Source organism: Vespa velutina, chromosome 2 (assembly GCF_912470025.1).
Source record: "Vespa velutina chromosome 2, iVesVel2.1, whole genome shotgun sequence".
Classification (NCBI taxonomy): domain Eukaryota; kingdom Metazoa; phylum Arthropoda; class Insecta; order Hymenoptera; family Vespidae; genus Vespa; species Vespa velutina.
Window position 1 is genome coordinate 176,903 of NC_062189.1, and position 17,274 is coordinate 194,176.

The 17,274-nt window shown below is 41.5% G+C and overlaps 1 protein-coding gene across 6 annotated transcripts; it reads left to right on the plus strand.

The window, feature by feature from the left end:
• Positions 1–445: 445 nt before the first annotated feature.
• Positions 446–17,049, plus strand: LOC124947065 (elongation of very long chain fatty acids protein-like). Of its 6 annotated transcripts, none has more exons than XM_047488713.1 (6): positions 446–1,418; positions 4,214–4,286; positions 8,539–8,729; positions 12,139–12,276; positions 12,387–12,629; positions 12,878–17,049. In XM_047488713.1, the coding sequence occupies exons 2-6, from the start codon at positions 4,226–4,228 to the stop codon at positions 13,193–13,195; spliced, it is 951 nt and encodes a 316-aa protein (XP_047344669.1). In that variant the 5' UTR covers positions 446–1,418; positions 4,214–4,225; the 3' UTR covers positions 13,196–17,049. The 6 variants fall into 6 exon arrangements, with proteins under 6 accessions (XP_047344669.1, XP_047344664.1, XP_047344665.1 ...); XM_047488708.1 differs by having other exon boundaries at positions 448–1,418; positions 12,848–17,049; XM_047488709.1 differs by having other exon boundaries at positions 448–908; positions 12,848–17,049.
• The last annotated feature ends 225 nt before the right edge of the window (positions 17,050–17,274 follow it).

Sequence of the window (17,274 nt, forward strand, 5' to 3'; positions counted from 1 at the left end):
CTTTAAATCTCCTCTTCGCTCTCTTTCTCTCGAAGCGTAACAGACGACAAAATCACGGCTTACCTTTTTTCCTTCGCAAAGCATCTACGCGACTAAAAGATGGGATTAACTTCCAACCTCGAATACGATTATCTCTTAATTGATTAAGGATGTAAATCATGCGTCGATAGGGTTCTTGTCAATGAATTAAAAATAAATCCATTGGAACGTTATTCAACGAATAAAACCCAAAAGCGTAGATAAAGAAAACGCATTCGAAAGAAATAATTCGAGAGGATAAGAGCGAAAGGTATATACCGCAAGATGGCGCTTGCGTTCTCATTGACCCTAATGCTCCCATCTCTCCTTCCGTTTAATCTCGATCGTAGAAGGAAATGGAAGAGCGAGAGAGAGAGAGAGAGAGGGAGAGACTGCGTGAAATGGGCAGAGGGCGCAAAGATCGGTCCAGTTAAGTTTGGTCAGTCATAGTAACGCGTGTCGTTGGATATACATTTGCTCGTTTGTCGCGTGTCGCGAGAAGGGTCGTGACGAGCGGGGAGGAGTAGAAGGAGAGCGATAGGTCGCGCGAGTTATTGAAAAGTGTTCGCTTCCTTTGGGGACACGCAAATTTGGTTTTGCGTTGGTCAGAACGAACGAACGAACGAACGAACGAACGAACGAACGAACGAACGAACGAACGGTCGACCGAGGAACTCGCGTTTTCTTCCTCGCTCTTTCTCTCTCTCTCTCTCTCTCTCTCTCTCTCTCTCTCTGCTTATGCGAAAGCGCGCGCGCAATATCATCTCTCTCCCTCTTACTCAATTTTCGCCCTCCCGTTCCCCCCTCTTCGGGCGCTGCACCAAGCTAAAGAATAAAGAGAAGGAGAAGGAGAACGAAGCAAGCGAAAGAAGATCCAAAGGAAAGTGGAGGTAGAAAAGAGCTTTAGTAAACGTTTCGGAGCTGTCGTCCGTTTCCTCAGTTTTATGATAATCGTTCTAAGGTGTGGATGTACGCGATATAAAAAGGCCGAGAAGAAAGGAGAAGGAAATAGATAGGCAGACAGATATAGAGAGAGAGAGAGAGAGAGAGAGAGAGAGAGAGAGAGGGGGAGAGAGAGAGAGAGAGTGAGAGCGACAGACGGGAAGGGAGGGAGAGAGAGGAAAAGCAGATAGGCGCTCGAGACGTCAAAGAAAAAAGCCGGAGAGAGATAGATCGAGAGAAATAAGTGACTCGATTCGATCGATCGTAGAATTTTTCTGGCGAAAGACTCGGTGGACTTTATGTGTTCGATCAGGTGACAGGAAGGAAGCCGCGAGAGAGGTAAGGTGCCGTGTCGCTACGAGAATCGGAGATTCCTCTGGAAGCGAGCCGAGAAGAAGAAAACGCGAGGCAGAGGACACAGAGAAAACGGACGAGAAGAGAAAAAAAGAAAAAAACAGGTTGGTGTCCCACCGTCGTCTTTCCATTTACCTTACGATCATTCGTTTGCGTTCGCGAGGCGTGCCTGGTAGTGCGCGCCTTTTAAGGTTAGGACGTGCGATCGATTCTCGATGTACACTCGACGCGCCGAGAACGCGATTAGTTCACGTTACCTGCTTCGACGCTTCTTCTCTCTCTCTCTCTCTCTCTCTCTCTCTCTCTCTCTCTCTCTCTCCGTTTCTCCTCTCGGAAGAGAATTCCGATCGGGGAGAGATGACAAGAGACGAGTGTTATTTGCGCCCGTCCTATCCTGAAAACATAGAAAGAAACTTGAGAGAGAAATTCGAGAGCAATTCCTCGTGGACGTGTCCCGTCCATCGACCGCCGACTAACGGGTAACGAGCGCGCCCTACGATGTTCTATTCTTTCGTTGTCGTTGGCCGCCGTACGGCCGTGTGTTGGCCATCCACGTTCGAGTCTCGGTCAGCAGGACAAACTCCTTTTCCATTTTTAATACATTACGAAATTTGCATTTCGATGCTATATCGTTTATCTAACGGTTTCGAATACAAGAGTTAACCTAACGGTTAACCCATTATGTTAAACCATTTCCGCCTTCTTCCCTTTCTATAATCTAAATTCCTTTCCTCGTATATAGAATATTTTTGAATACGAAAATTTCGTATATAAAATATATCTTCTATACGACTAGACGAGAGTCATTTCTTCGGCGATGGAATTTCTCATTTGAATTTCGCGCGTACATGTACTTTGCTCTTTGTGATACATCACTTCGGACATAGCTTATTATTATCTAATACACGGAGAGAAAGTTTGAGTCGGCCGAACGAACGAACGAACGAACGAACGAACGAACGAACGAACGAACGAACGAACGAGAAAGAGAGAGAGAGAGAATTTTTCTAGAGTCCGATTCATTCGAGGAAATGAATTAAAAATATTTACATATTTCGCCATCTTAATTTATGCCGAACATGTATATATATTCGATCGAATTGAACGTTTCCGATCATATGTATATATATAGTTTACAACTGCGATAGTGCGAACCGATCCTACTCGCGCGTTAGTCGCCTCTCTTCTCCCTCGACATTTCTTCCCCGTTTGCCGCAGACTCCGCGTCGCTTAGGCGCCAGATACGTCACGAAAGGGAAACACGCACCTTGACCGCTCCTTGACTCGTAAGGGGGTGGAAAAGGAGAAAAAAAAATTGGATCGATATGGAATGAACATCGAACGCACTGTTAGCGACGCGTCATTCTGTGAATTATAATCGAAACTATAGGGCGCGACTGTAGGAATTTGACCTGTTCGCGCGAAATCGCCGTCGAATGTTTAAGAAAAATCCTTCGCTCGATATCCGTCTAAGTTTTTTTATCAAAGCTACAAGCTTTCCTCGAGTGTCTTTTCTGTTCCCTATTGTCGCATATTCATCAGCGATTCGTAACTTACGCCGAGGAAGCGTGCGCAAAGACAAAGGATTATTTTCTGGCCTCGCTCGCACCTCGTAATACGGACGAAGGAACGTATTTTGTTCGTTCATTCGTCCGTCCGCGTCCCCTGTCGGACGGTTTACTTTAGAAAGTGGTTTCCTCGCGTCGGCGGTCACGTTTTACCGAGGCCCGCGAGCTTCGAGGGAAACGCGGACGAAATCACCGGCGGATGTAGCCGAACCATTACGAAATGTAAATCCTGTTCCGTGTCTAAAAGGAAAGAAAGAAAGAAAGAAAGAGAATGGACACACTTTTTACTTTTTACTTTATACTTTTTTCTCACTCTCTCTCTCTCTCTCTCTCTCGCGCGCACGCTACTATCTTACGTAAGCAGCGAAATCTTATTGAACGAAGGAGAAAAGAAACAACCGGTTGCAAACGCCATAAAGAAAGAGAGAGAGAGAGAGAGAGAGAGAGAGAGAGAGAGAGAGAGAGAGAGCGTTTGGTTTTGGCCGCGTCATTGATATGCCTCTTGCCCGATGCAATTGTTCGATTTATCGATGTAAACATTTCTCTTTCTTCCTCTCTCTCTCTCTCTCTCTCTCTCTCTCTCTCTCTCTCTCTCTCTCACGCGGTTCCCGACGATAAATTCGAGATAGAGATCCGAAAAGTCTCGAGCATTATCGAGATAACGCGATACGTTACAAAGTACACACCTCCGATGTGCGAAAATCCGATGGAATGCGAGACTCGCCGAGAAGAGTGCATATTTTCGTGTTTCCTCCTTTCGAACCATCTTGTTTACTCTGCTCACGTCGTTTTATTCTTTCCTCGTTTCGTAAAATTTCTTCTCATAGCTCGGAAGAAAAAATGAAGACGAGCAGATTTTACTATCGCGTTCTTATCTTTTCCCTTCCACACGAATTCTCCGTTTCTGCATGCGATCCCTTTCTGATCGTTCCGTTTAATCGGGATGCAGGCAACAAGATGGTGATGTGTTATGCCGTAAAGGCTTAAGTATTACTCGTACTAGTTTTTATATTCACATTATCCCTCTTTATCCGAAAGTTCAATCGTGTCCTTCTATCCGTGCCTTTCAATTTCCTGTTTGTTTAATTTCGCGTGCGCTATTAAATGATAAGGCAAAAAGAAAAGAATTAACGGAGTTGTCCGAGTATACTATACGCGATTATCGTAAATCTCTCTAATCGTAGAGAGACGTAATTGTTGGCAAATGTCTTTCCGCAATCGGAATTTTAATTTTAACACGCCTTTTTCGACTTTCGGATTGCGTAATTAAAGGACAGAATTGTAAGTACTTTTATTCGTATTCGTTTAATCGATCCTTATTATTATTTCAGATCTGAATCAAGATGACGAATATCGTGGCTGATTTGATTCATGGCTACAGGGATCTCATGGACAATAAGTCCGGTGAGTTGTAAACCCAGTTGTATTTTTTCTTTTCGTTTTCCTTTTCGCCTTCCCGCCACCTCCCCCCACCCCGCCACTCTCCCCTCCCCTCCTCTCCTTCCGATCTTTCCCTCCGATCGCGCTCTTCCATCGCGTGTTTATTGTTTTTCTTTTTTTTTCCCTTGCGCGCCGTAAGATCCGCGCTCTCCGTTAGGCTATAGGCGTCGCTAGGCAATAAACCGGCAGAAGGAATTAATGCGCGTAGCTAATGCGATTGAAAATACCGTCGGAAGAGAAGGAGGAGGCTGTGGATCGTTTCGAGATAATCCTCTGCTCGTTCTCTTTTCTGCGACTTTCGTCGTCGTCGTCGTCGTCGTCGTCGTCGTCGTCGTCGTCGTCGTCGTCGTCGTCGTCGAAGAGCAAACTTTGTTCTCCCGTCGATGAAACTAGAGTTTGCGTTAATCGTTGTATATGATATCTATAAGCAGGTACGAGAAAGTAGCACGCGAACCAAAAGAGTTTGCAATGTCGAACGAGTTCGATGAGGCGCTACGGTCAGCATTGTTGCAATAATCGTCGTTTCGTGGCTTCTGTATAAACGAATACGCATATGCGGAGCCATTACGGGTCAGAAGTCGTATATGTAAAAGGAGAAGGAAAGTGTTCTCGCCCGTTATGCTATATATTGTAACATTTTTTTGTTAATGTAACAGCCGCGACACGGATTATCGTGCACAGGTTTAAAGGATCAGATCGCTCGATAAATGAGCTTATTTTTGACGATCTATACACTTGAAACGAATCTATCAAACGAATATTTTTTATCTCTTGCCCACATACTAGTTTATATTTTAAACGATCTCTCTTAAGAAAAATTACTGAAAAATATTACAAAATGAGTTCCTCCTTCGCGCGAAAATTTCACAACAAAAGAATCAATATTGAAAAAAGTAATTAACTTTCGCTGCACTATTCGTAACAGAATGCTTTTATAGCCATGGCACACGAGCTTTGCAGTACAAAAGATCTATCTATTAAATCTATCGCTTTGTCCGAGTAATAGTAAAAAATAATCGTCGATACGACACCGTAAAGCGTAGTCTGCTCCTCAACAGTCATCCGTCTTCAGAGACAATCAAACCTGAGCCTTTTCCCATTTTTACTGTCAATTTTTCTTTTCTCCTTCGCAAGAAGTTTAATATGCTCGATGACACGGCATCGTGAAACGACTTTTTCTATTCCTCGTAAAGCAATTTCTAACGATCGGCATGCTAAAATAATTCGTCTGTTTATGTCATACGCAGTATTTTTTTTTTTTTTTTTTTTTTTTTTTTTTTTTTTTTTTTTATAAGAGTCATCATTAATGGAAAAACCGAGTCCACGAATTACAGAAGAAAATATTGGTGGTGACAAAGTTTAGAATTCCGTGCACATACAATAGATAGAACCAGGTATGCGCGTACGGATCCAAACGACTCGAAACTCTCGTAGCTGTCCGACCGTTCAACCTAAAAACACCTAAAAGTCAATTTGTCGGTCGATCAAAATCGATATTTTGAAACATGTCGCCTAATCTTATGTGTCCCTTGATCGATCGAACGAATGCTGGTTCGCCCGGCTTGTTTGTACTATTATAGCTGCGTAATAACAGCAAAAAAAAAAAAACTGTCTCTTTCAAAATCATAGATCGTTTTATGCATTCACTAATGCATATTGATACGTTCGGAACGGCGAGTCGAAATAATATTTCATTGTATTTTTTCGATACCGCGTTGTAAACGCGACGGTGAAAGATAGTTTTGATTTAATGAACGAGCATGCGTCGTATTGTTACGCGTACGTTGGATTTTCTTACGATTGATGAAAAACTCTGATGAGAAATGGACGTTTCAATTATTTCATTTGGTTGGCTCAACGAATCTTTTTTGGACGTTTATTTTATGTCACCGAGTAAAAAGAAAGTGCGCGATATCGATTGATGATTTGAATGTATACGATTTAAATACAATGTTAATGCGATCTAATATCTGTGCCTTTTTGTTATAATAACAATGGCATTTTATACGATCGGACAGAGGTTTAATAATTTATTCTTATCGGGCTGTTAAAATAGATAGGAAATGAAATTACAAAAATCAACGACCTCGTGCAAGTTATTTTTATATACGAGCGCATAGCTGGCTCTCGTACGCGAAATACGTTTGTTTTCGATGAATCAACGAAATTCGTCTTCCTTTTCCGTCTCTTTGAAAGCTTTGGGTAGCGGAAAAATAGGGCGCAAAAATAATGTGCCAAGGTAGCTTCTGGCCAACGCAAAAATGCATTTTTTTCTTTTTCTTCGCCCGTCGCCCCACGCAACGCGTATGTAAGTAAATTTTTCATCTTTCGACGAATATTTTCAAATCGGAAATATTCCATTCAAAGGCACAACACGCAGAAGCACACTTTGCATACTTTTAGTGCGCTCTCTCCTTCCTTTAGGCTCGTACTCGTTCGAGCGAGTAGAGGAGAGGCGCCTTGAAAGCTCTGCGCTAAAAGCTCGCGCCTTCTCTCGATCGATGCTATCCCTTAATTAGAGAGAAAGAAGAAAAGAAAAAGAACGAGCATGGAGGAGGGAGGGAGGGGGGGGGGTGAAGGTGTAAAAGAAAAAGGGCTCGTACCGATTATATGTATATTCTATACGTTTCATTTTCTTTCTATATTATCGCCCTCGTAAAATACTTTTCGGAGAAAGCGTAAGAATGAACGACGAAAAGCCGGTAGTCCGGTGGTCGTGGTAATGCGCCTCGAGAAGAAACTAACGGCCGGCCTTTGGCGAAAATAAAAGGAGGGAGAGAGAAAGAGGAGAAAAAAATTATGGTCATAACGGGACGAAAGTAGAGCACGCGGCCGTTTTGAAGCCGGGGTCGGTGCGCTCTCGGGGGAAAGCTTGGAAGAAGAGAGAGAGAGAGAGAGAGAGAGAGAGAGAGAGAGAGAGAGAGAGAGAGGAGAGATGGCAATAAAAAGTTTGGAGGAGGGCTTCGATCGGGGATTCGCGCTTTTAGCCACTTGGAAAACTCTAGGTACATCCCGGAAGCGGGGGCGCTAAAGCGAACGACGATCATCCAGGAGGCTTAGCTCGACGATTTCTCCCTCGCTCTCGCTCTTTGTGCAATCTCCCGACACTTGGATGCGCTTCCACGATCCGCACCGACGAGAGACTCTACCACCGGAGCAAAGTACTTGCTCGATGCTAGTCTTCTCCCTCTCTCGGTCCCCCATTTAATCGATAATCCGCTCGGTATCTGCCACGAAACTCGGAAAGATGAAGCGCATCCCTGTTGATTCGTCCTACTACGGTCAGTCGTGCGCTTCCTTCGCAGGACCTTCCTTCGCAGGACACGGTTGTTGGTGGTAAGAGCGAGAAGAGGGTCAAAAAATAGGCGCGTTTATATACGTAGGTGTGTTATGAATCTGTGTCCATCGCGTGCGCAACCGAGGTCGCGACGAGGTCACACGAAGAGCGCAAACTTAATTTACTGGAAAAACCGACGATGCGCTCTTTCTCTCTTAGGGGTTGCCGTTTAGCTGGGTAAAAAGCGCGCAACAAATTTTATTCCGCTATAACAGAGATATATTCCCCCTCTTTGTTCGAACAAGGATGAAACATTACGCGAATAATCGAATGGAATACGATATATATCGTATTGTTGGATAAACACGATATACGCGTGACTTTGCGATTAATTATTATAACGACTATATAGACGTGAATTTAGACTTCTAGCGCTAACTGACGTAAATATTATTATTATCGATAATAATATTCATATTATTTAAATTATTTTAATACCGAAAGCTACTTTCTTTAAATTTTAAATGCTTTGCGACAAAGATTAGCATAATCGGTGTAAAGTAAGCTTTTGTTTTTTTTCGAACAGAATTCCCTTATCTTGTCCGAGACCTTTTCGCTATTACGTATGTAAACTACGTAAACAGACGCGAAATAATGATTTTTTTGGCTCCACTATCCGCGTTTCTCTGCTTTTCTCCATCCGTATTCTCTAGGCTCGGACTATCGCGGTGACCATTGTTCTCCGGGTGTTAATTCGTGTCACACTAATCGCTAGCATTGGTCGTTGGAAACGAGGGTGAATCGGAACAAACGGTCGGAAAAATGAAGAAGAGAGAGAGAGAGAGAGAGAGAGAGATCGCGAGGGGACGAATTGAAAAAATCGCACCTGTACGAGGCGTAATTGTAATTTCTAATTCATTTGTTGTTGATTATTTTCAGATCCTAGGGTAAACGACTGGGTGATGATGAGCAGTCCCTTCCCAACGATGGCCATATGCCTGTTTTACGCATACTTTAGTAAAGTAATAGGACCGAAGTTGATGGAAAACAAAAAACCGTTCAATCTTCGACGTATCCTAATCGTTTACAATCTCGTACAGACCCTCTTTTCCACATGGATCTTCTACGAGGTTTGTATATCACCTTATATCGCATTTATATTAGCTTTTGATGCATCGATAACGGATATCACGGTCGATCCTTAATTACTTTGACCGTGCTGCGTCGTTCGCTCGCGATTAATTAAGTTGATGAAGGAATGCGTCTCTTAATTTATCGAATGCGCTATATTTGGCGCTCTTTTAATATTTTCGTTGCGTCGCGCATATCGATGCGCGCCTATCTACTCTCTATCTATCGTCCATTGCAGAGGAGATGCGCAACCAACCGATCAACCGGCGAGACGCGATCAAATTTCAAAGTTGATACGAAGGGAAAAAAGAAAGGAAGAGAAAAAAAAGGCCTAATCTCTCTTCTCTATTCTATATTCTAAATTCGTTTCGTTGTTAACAGGTCTCAACTGATGTTATTCTTGCGTTGTACAATACTTTGATAGAATTCAAATGAACGCCATAAATGGGCAACGGGGCGTTTACGATGTGGATTAAACAACGCAAATATCCGTATCGGATTCCTTTCCTCTCTCTCTCTCTCTCTCTCTCTCTCTCTCTCTCTCTCTCTCTCTCTCTCTCGACAAAGTTTCGTCGATAAATCGGATCTCAAGCAATGCCCGCGAGCGTTATTAATCGTCTGTTATTGATAGGACCACATCGTGTCGGTATTATTTACACTCTTTGGACTACAGTCTGCCTCGAAATTTAACTTGCTCGCAAAGAAAAATAAGGAAAAGTTCAAGCTGTATTAGCTATTTATAGAATAGTTGACTTATTTGGACGTAAACTCGTAAAATTCATCGATACGATTATAATCATGGCAATTATTTAAGCGCAAGCGTTTTTTCAACGAGACAAAGCCAATGGTATAAAAAGTATTTTCTTATCGCAAACCATAAAAGCTGTTATCTAACGCCTTTTGGTTTAATAAAATTATGAAAAGCTTATAAATATATCGATATCTTTATGTTCGATTCGCGATAGAGGTATAAATACGTTCGATTGCAGATATTAAATCGCTATAAATACGCTATAAAAAGTGATTCGCGCAGAAGTTGTTAGGAAGGAGCATATTATAAAAGTTGTCGCGCGTCTATCTCGATGCCGAAATAAACGCCGACTCGAGATAGATTCCGGAGCTATTTCCGATCGAACGTGTAACAGGAATATTAAGATCTTGTCTTAGCGTTTGCCACCTACCGAGAATCTTGTTTAACTTTAAAATATACATTCGAAATTTAAAATACATATTTGAAATCGAATAGGTCGCGCGACAAATATCGTTGTTCCTCAGAGAATCCATTCATCGTTCGTCCGCCGTTCGTCGTTCGTCGAAACGATAAGCATCCAGAGAGAAGAAAATCCCTCGAGATTTATTGCTTTTAAAATGAAACTCTCTATCCTTCGATTTATGATGTTAGCCGGACGATGAAAATTTCATCGCGCGGTATATCTAGATTCGTAATGCTTTTCGTACGTCTTGTAATTAATAAGTCATTTAGCAAAGAAATAACTAATCTTTCGTCGATAATCGATAAGGGAAAAGAACAATCTTCCCCGATATGAAATTCTCGAAAGAGAGTCGTCATCGAAATTCTCGATAACAGCCTTGAAATAATACTTTCCCGAGCGATTTATCTTACAAAGTACACTCTTTAAAGTATTACGTAGAGCGACGATATCACGCATCGCGGCCTTGACACGCACCTCCTACGTGCGTACGTAAGTACGCTTTTGATCGTGCGCTCTCGTCAATGCGTCCATACAGAAGCAAATCTTAGGAGCTCTCGTTGAGCATTGCTATGTACTCACGAATCACGGCGTCGGTCCGTTTGTCCTATCGACACTCTCAGGGTTACGTCAAGACGGTCAAGTTCGTGAGGAGGATCGTCTCTTCCTATTTTCTTTCGTGCTTATCGTCCTATTTATTCGATTCCTCGGAGAGAGATTGACCGACGGAAATACCAAAATGATGATGACCGATCGTTAGTTTATATCTATCTCGATGCTATTCGAAATATACAAGTTTCTCTTTCTAACATGATTACGAGTTGTATATACGCGTATGCTCTTTAACGTCGTCTCGGACGTATTGAATTTATTTCGCGTTAAGATCGAAATCAACGAGGACAACAAGGAGGAAAACAAGGTGCCGCTCGACGACGACGTGTCGTCTATTCAGGCCATGTGCTCTGATTATTCCCCGAGATCGATCGATGTTAGGGACGCGAGAGCTTTGAGGGTGGTTGGATATAAAAGAGAGAGAGAGAGAGAGAGAGAGAGAGAGAGAGAACCTTTCGGTTTTGGAGGAATTAAAAGTACCTAGTGACCGACGATTCCTTCGTCGAGTAACGACGGTCGGCCGCAAAGGATTGATATCGCTTTGATAGCTCGGTCGAGCGGAGTAGTATATAAGGCGTGTCTCTCAAGCACCCACGTACGTATATACGTACCGTAGACGTGACATACGTATTTATATGTACGACACATACGTACTTGAACCGCTTCGTACAGTGACCTAAAAGCCACGCTAGCTTCCTCGTAAACGATTCTTCCACTATCACCTCCTGCGCCAACGAAGGCTGCTGCTTCTAGAGCGAGTTCAACTTTGAACGAAGCCCGTTCGCATGATTTACCTCGTCGCTTCTATTTCGTATTATATCAAAGTCGTAACGTTGCCGCACTTGACGATCCTCGAGCATCCTTCATCTTATTTCTTTCGATGATTCAGCATTTAGCACTTCAACATTTTGAAAGTCCTACTTGCGGTTTTACGTGGATTAGCGTATTACTAGGTCATCGATCGATAAGAATTAAAAGTCTCGATTAAAAGATTCCCAATGCGTTCGACCACATGTTTTGAACATTTATGAAATAAGCAGCAACGAAAAAAAAAAAAAAAAAAAAAAAAAAAAAAGAAAAAGAAAAGAAAAAAAACCAGTTTCTTTTGTCCCTACATTTTTCTCTACGATCTTTTTCCCCACTCGTTTCTCCTCTTTCTCTTTAGTTATCGTCGATATACATATATCTAAACTTATTCTGGTGAGAAAGGCGTAAAAAATCTATTCCTCATCGAGCGTGCCTTCGCGATTATCTTGATTAATTTGACACCCATGATTCCAATTTGCTTTTGTCTATTTTTTTTTTTTTTTTTTTTTTTTTTTTTTTTTTTTTTTTTTTTTTTTTTTTTCTTTATCATCGCAAACCCTTTTGCGATATAAAAAGCTCGTTTTTGAATACTCGTGGAAACGCAATTATGTATTCTTTCGTTTTTGCAATCGATTACGACATGTAACATTGAAACGTCCTTCCGAAACGAATAACTTGTTTTTCTTCTGAGCAAAGTCTTTAAATAATTGAGCATACATACGTAAAAGAGTGAAAATAAGGAAGAGAATATTAACCAAACGATATATCTCTTTTTCAGTATTTGATGAGTGGCTGGGCGAGAGGATACAGCTTTCGTTGTCAGCCAGTCGACTACTCGAGCAGTCCTTTAGCGCTCAGGATGGCAAACACATGTTGGTGGTATTACTTCAGCAAATTCACCGAATTCTTCGATACGGTGAGGATATATATGAGGAATAATAGTTAAATAATATCGAGAATGGAAAGGATCGATTATTTAAGACCGATATTAAGCTTGATAACGAAGATTCTCGTCTCTTTTCGCAGCTGTTCTTTATCCTGAGAAAAAAGAATCAACACGTGTCCACCCTTCACGTGATACATCACGGCGTGATGCCCTTTTCCGTATGGATGGGAATGAAGTTCGCACCGGGTGGTCATAGTACATTCTTCGCCCTCTTGAACACTTTCGTCCACATAATCATGTATTTCTATTACATGGTCGCGGCGATGGGCCCGCAATATCAAAAGTACATATGGTGGAAAAAGTACCTCACAACGCTACAAATGGTAAGACAACAAATTAAGGATTTCCTTAAGGAAAAAGAATAGAGTAATGTTTAAAAGATAAGATCTTTTTAAAACAAAAGAATCCTTCAAAGATCTCGCTCTCTCCATTTTTTTCTTCTTCTTCTTCTTCTTCTTCTTTTTTCTTTCTTTTTCTTTTTTCTCTTTTCCTTTTTTTTCTTTTTTTTCTTTTTTTTCTTCATTTTTCTTTTAATTTTCAGGTGCAGTTTGTATTGATCATGATGCACCAGTTTCAGTTGCTCTTCACGGATTGCGACTATCCTCGAAGCTTCATGATCTGGATAAGTCTCCATGGTTTCCTCTTCTTTGGTCTTTTCTCGGACTTTTATAAAACGAAATACACAGTTCAGAAATCGAGGAGTAGGATGGCAAACGGCACGAACAACGGTGCGTGCATGCCCGTCCTCGACGATTATCCGACTAAACCAAAGCAAAACGGTATATCGACTTACGCGACCATCTACAACAAAGAGTACAACAGTTGTTACAGCAATGGCACCAACAACGGCTACGTGGCGAACAACAACACCGAAAAGAAGCTCGCTTAGGGCCGTGCCGTCACATCTCGAAGAAAGTTCAAAGACTTGCTTCGAGACGCGAAAGATCCGCTCGTCTCATCGAATTTTACATTCCGTTAACAGTAAATAATACGCGTTGACGCAACGTAGACGACAGTCGCTGCCAAATGATCGCACATTGTCCGCCATAGACGAGATAGAGAGACGGATGAGGAAGTGGCGATTTTTTTTTCAGGGAGAGAGAGAGAGACGGAGGGAGAGAGAGAGAGAGAGAGAGAGAGAGAGAGAGAAAATAGTCCACGTCGATGGGTTCGCCGAAGAAAAAACGCACCTTTCTTTTCTTGCTTCAGCTTGATCCATCATTTTCCATAATAACATTGGCGATACGACTTTTCGTAGAAAACGACGTTTCGTGTAACGTCACGTACGTACCACGTCCATTATTTACGCGACACTTTGTTTCGATGTCGTGACGCTAAGAAGAAAGAAGATGGTAGAGTTGTTGCGTTTAATTATTCGTCAAAAGGATGAAATATTCGATTCTCAAATAACGAGGGATACGTAGTAGAGCGGACATGGATACGTGTCCGAGAGGACGAGCGGATTACGAGGGCGAAACGCGCACAATTGTAAAAAGATAAGAAAAAAAAAGAAAAAAAAGAAAAAAAAAGAAAAAGAAAGAAAACTAAAAGGAACAAAAAAAAAAAGAAAAAAGAAAATTTGAAAGAAAAGAAGTCACGCCCTTGCTTCGCGTGCGTTTCTTCTTTTTTTCTTTTTTTCGTCTTTTGTAAGCTGCCGTTGCACGTCCAACTAACATAAACGTGTGATGTTTCATATGTGATTTTAAGCTATTATGGCTGGTAAAAGGGTTGGGTAGGTGGGTGGGTGGGTGGTTGGGTAAGGGAAATCATCTTTGGAAACTTGCACGCCAATGCGTTTACGTGTTGCATGCGTGCACACACATACACACACGCGCGCGCGCGTTCACCTACACTTTCACGTAGGACATAGACATAAGATATTATACATGGAAAATCGATCACTATCCCGAACTCTACTTCTCGTTTCATCATCATCGGAATCATCCTCGTCTTGTCCGCGTCTCTCTATTGCCCTTATTGTGTTCAAAGGCTTTGATGTTGATCGTAGAGTTAAGCGTTTGCCCTTTGCGTGCGCGCGCGCATTCGAGAATCGCGCGATAAGGTGCTGATTCTAAGTTACTATAGCGTTTCTAATAGCGCGTATCAATGGTTGGAGGAGGGGGGGGGGGAGAAGTCCATTTTCAATGGAAATTTTCGATCGTTCGATGAGGTCGCTGGAAAAGGACAAATTCGAGTGCTGGATTTAAGGAACCATCGTACTTTCGAGCCTGCCTGCCTGCCTGCCTGCCTGCCTGCCTGCCTGCCTCTCTACCTCTCTGTCTGTCTGTCTGTCTGTCTGTCTGTCTGTCTGTCTGTCTATCTATTTATCCGTTGTTTATAATAATTTCTCTCTCTTTCTCTTTTTCCTTCTTCGTTCGTACGTGTTCACGTATCTCTCCTCGTGCTCATCTCCAAATTTCAGAAAAATCTTTTCGTATTGTTTGCCGCATATCTGGGTGAACCGTCAAAAATTATTTTTATTTTTCTTTTCTTTATTTTTGCTTTTTTTTTTTTTTTTTTCTTCTTTCTTTTTTTATCATACATGTGTACGCGTATGAATATGAAAGCACCAAACGTAATCGTAAGCGAGGCTCCGATAAGAATCGACCAAATTCATACCTTCTGCGTTTTATGCGATTATCGCGAAGATACGAGCGAAGAATCGATATAAACGTGCAATTGATTGGAATTTGTCGATTGTATCAACATCTCGTAATGTTACACGTACGTGTGGTAAATAGAGAAGAGAGAAAAAATTGAAACATTTATAAATTACAAATTTGCACTGAAATCGTCGACATTTGTACACCCCCTGTTTTAATGAATGTCTTATTCATAAATATAGAAAAATTGAATGTGGTGTAAATATTCGACGGGTACATATATATGTAAACGTATCTCGATCGCTTTTTCATTTTTTCTTTTTCCTTTTCACGTTCTCTCTTTTCGGTCATTTTAATCCATAATTCGACGTCGGCGTTTTCAAACGATTAAAGTTTAGCGATTACTTAATACCTTCTTTTTTACGACTTGATCGCAGCAGTGCAAGCACTTGTCCTCTTTTCGTCGCACAAGCGTTCAGGCATACGCGAATACGTAGGAGAAAGAAAACGGAAAAGAATTTGACCACTTGACTGTCGACCTGGATTATAAACTATATATGTGTGTCAGCGATTTCATTCCGCAAGCTGTTTGTAAATTCCGCATGTTAGAAGCGAGCGAGCGAGCGAGTGAGCGAGAGAGAGAGAGAGAGAGAGAGAGAGAGAGAGAGAGAGAGAGGGGGGGGGGGGGCGGGGGGAAGGAGAGAGGAAAAGCAAACGCAAGAATAAGTAGGCAAAAGTTGAGAAAATTAAAGCAAAAAGCGCTTTTTTCTTCCTTCAAGACATAAGCAAGCGAAAGCTTCTCGCGTGTCGAAGACTAGGCGCGTACCCAAAGGATCTTTTGAATGTTTGAAAAATAAAAAGTAACGAGATTACAAAGATTACTTTTCGTATTCGCCATTCGGGAAAATTCGAATCGATTAACTGGCTGAAAGAGAAGTATCAGACGCTCATGGAGATTGGTTTAAGCACAAATGGAATTTATTTCTCGCGCAAACGCGAAACGATTCGCGTCGGAAGATCTTCGCGTCTTTTCTTTTCTTATCCTAGCTATTAAAAGGATAGATGAAAATGCACGCGGAAGGGCAGACTCGACTCTGTATCGATTTATAGAGAAGGATCGATATATCTTTGTACATATATATAAAAAAAAAAAAGGGGGAAAAAAGATACGAATACGGTATACGTATAAAAATGATTATAACGAAACTTTAGTATCGATCGATAGTGTAAAGAGAATCGTTCAAAGAAGAAATAGAGGATTAAATGTAATAATATCGGCGATCGATCGTCCTTGACTACTGTCGAGAATGACGGACCGCTCGACTAAATGAGACCAGGAAGGACGGTTGCATGCGTCTATCTATTGTCGCGTACCTAATGTTATAAGAATACGAACTCTGTAGCGGTTACCGATTCTCATTATATTTTTGTACATAATTGGGAAGAATTGCTCGAGAATAAAAGGAGATTGAAGAAACGACGACGTCTCCCGAGAGGTCCTTGCGGGTAAGAGAGAGAGAGAGAGAGAGAGAGAGGGGGGGGGGGGGGGGGGGGGGGGGGAGAGAAGGCAGTCCTCGTCGATGGATTCATCGTTGAAAAACGCACCTTTCTTTTCTTACATTGTTCCGTACGAAGTGCCGAGAGGGAAAAAAAGAGAAGATGGCAGAATCGTTGGTTAAACTATTCGTCAAAGAGCGGAAAGACTCAAATAAAGAGAGAGAGAGAGAGAGAAAGAGGAAAGTGACCAATATCGGGTCTCGTGTAACTTTCTTATCGTTAACGTTAAAATTCTCCAATTGTCCGAAGATTCGCTTCGACAGAATTCATAAAAAAAAAAAAAATACATACTAGCGAAAAGCATTATCGAATTTTGGAAAAAAGTGTCAAAAACGATAGTTTGGATAAAGTGTTCCAAGGTCGGACCCATTATTTCTCGTATATTAAGACTGGCTAATAAAAATCTTATATCTCATGTAAAAAATATTAAAAGAGACTTTGGTTATGCGATAGAATAATTTATATAAACGCACGAGGGAATATTTTGAAACATGGAAACACTTGGAAAATTGAATATAACAAGAATAAATTTTAAATCTTTGTTAATTTTGTTTGCCGCAAATATATTTATTTTCTTTACGTATTTTTTATTGAAATTGTTTCAGGGACTTTTAGCAACCTTCATTTTCTTTTTTCTCATTGGCCCACACTATCATCGCCCTTACCATCGATTCACTTTCTCTTATTGTTCGCCATTGTGTATGATTTGAAAATTGAAGGAAATAATTTGACCGCAAGAAAATATACGGTGAAAAATGTTCCGACTTTGGGAATGAGAATTAGTTTTAGGAACGTTTTTTATCATTAC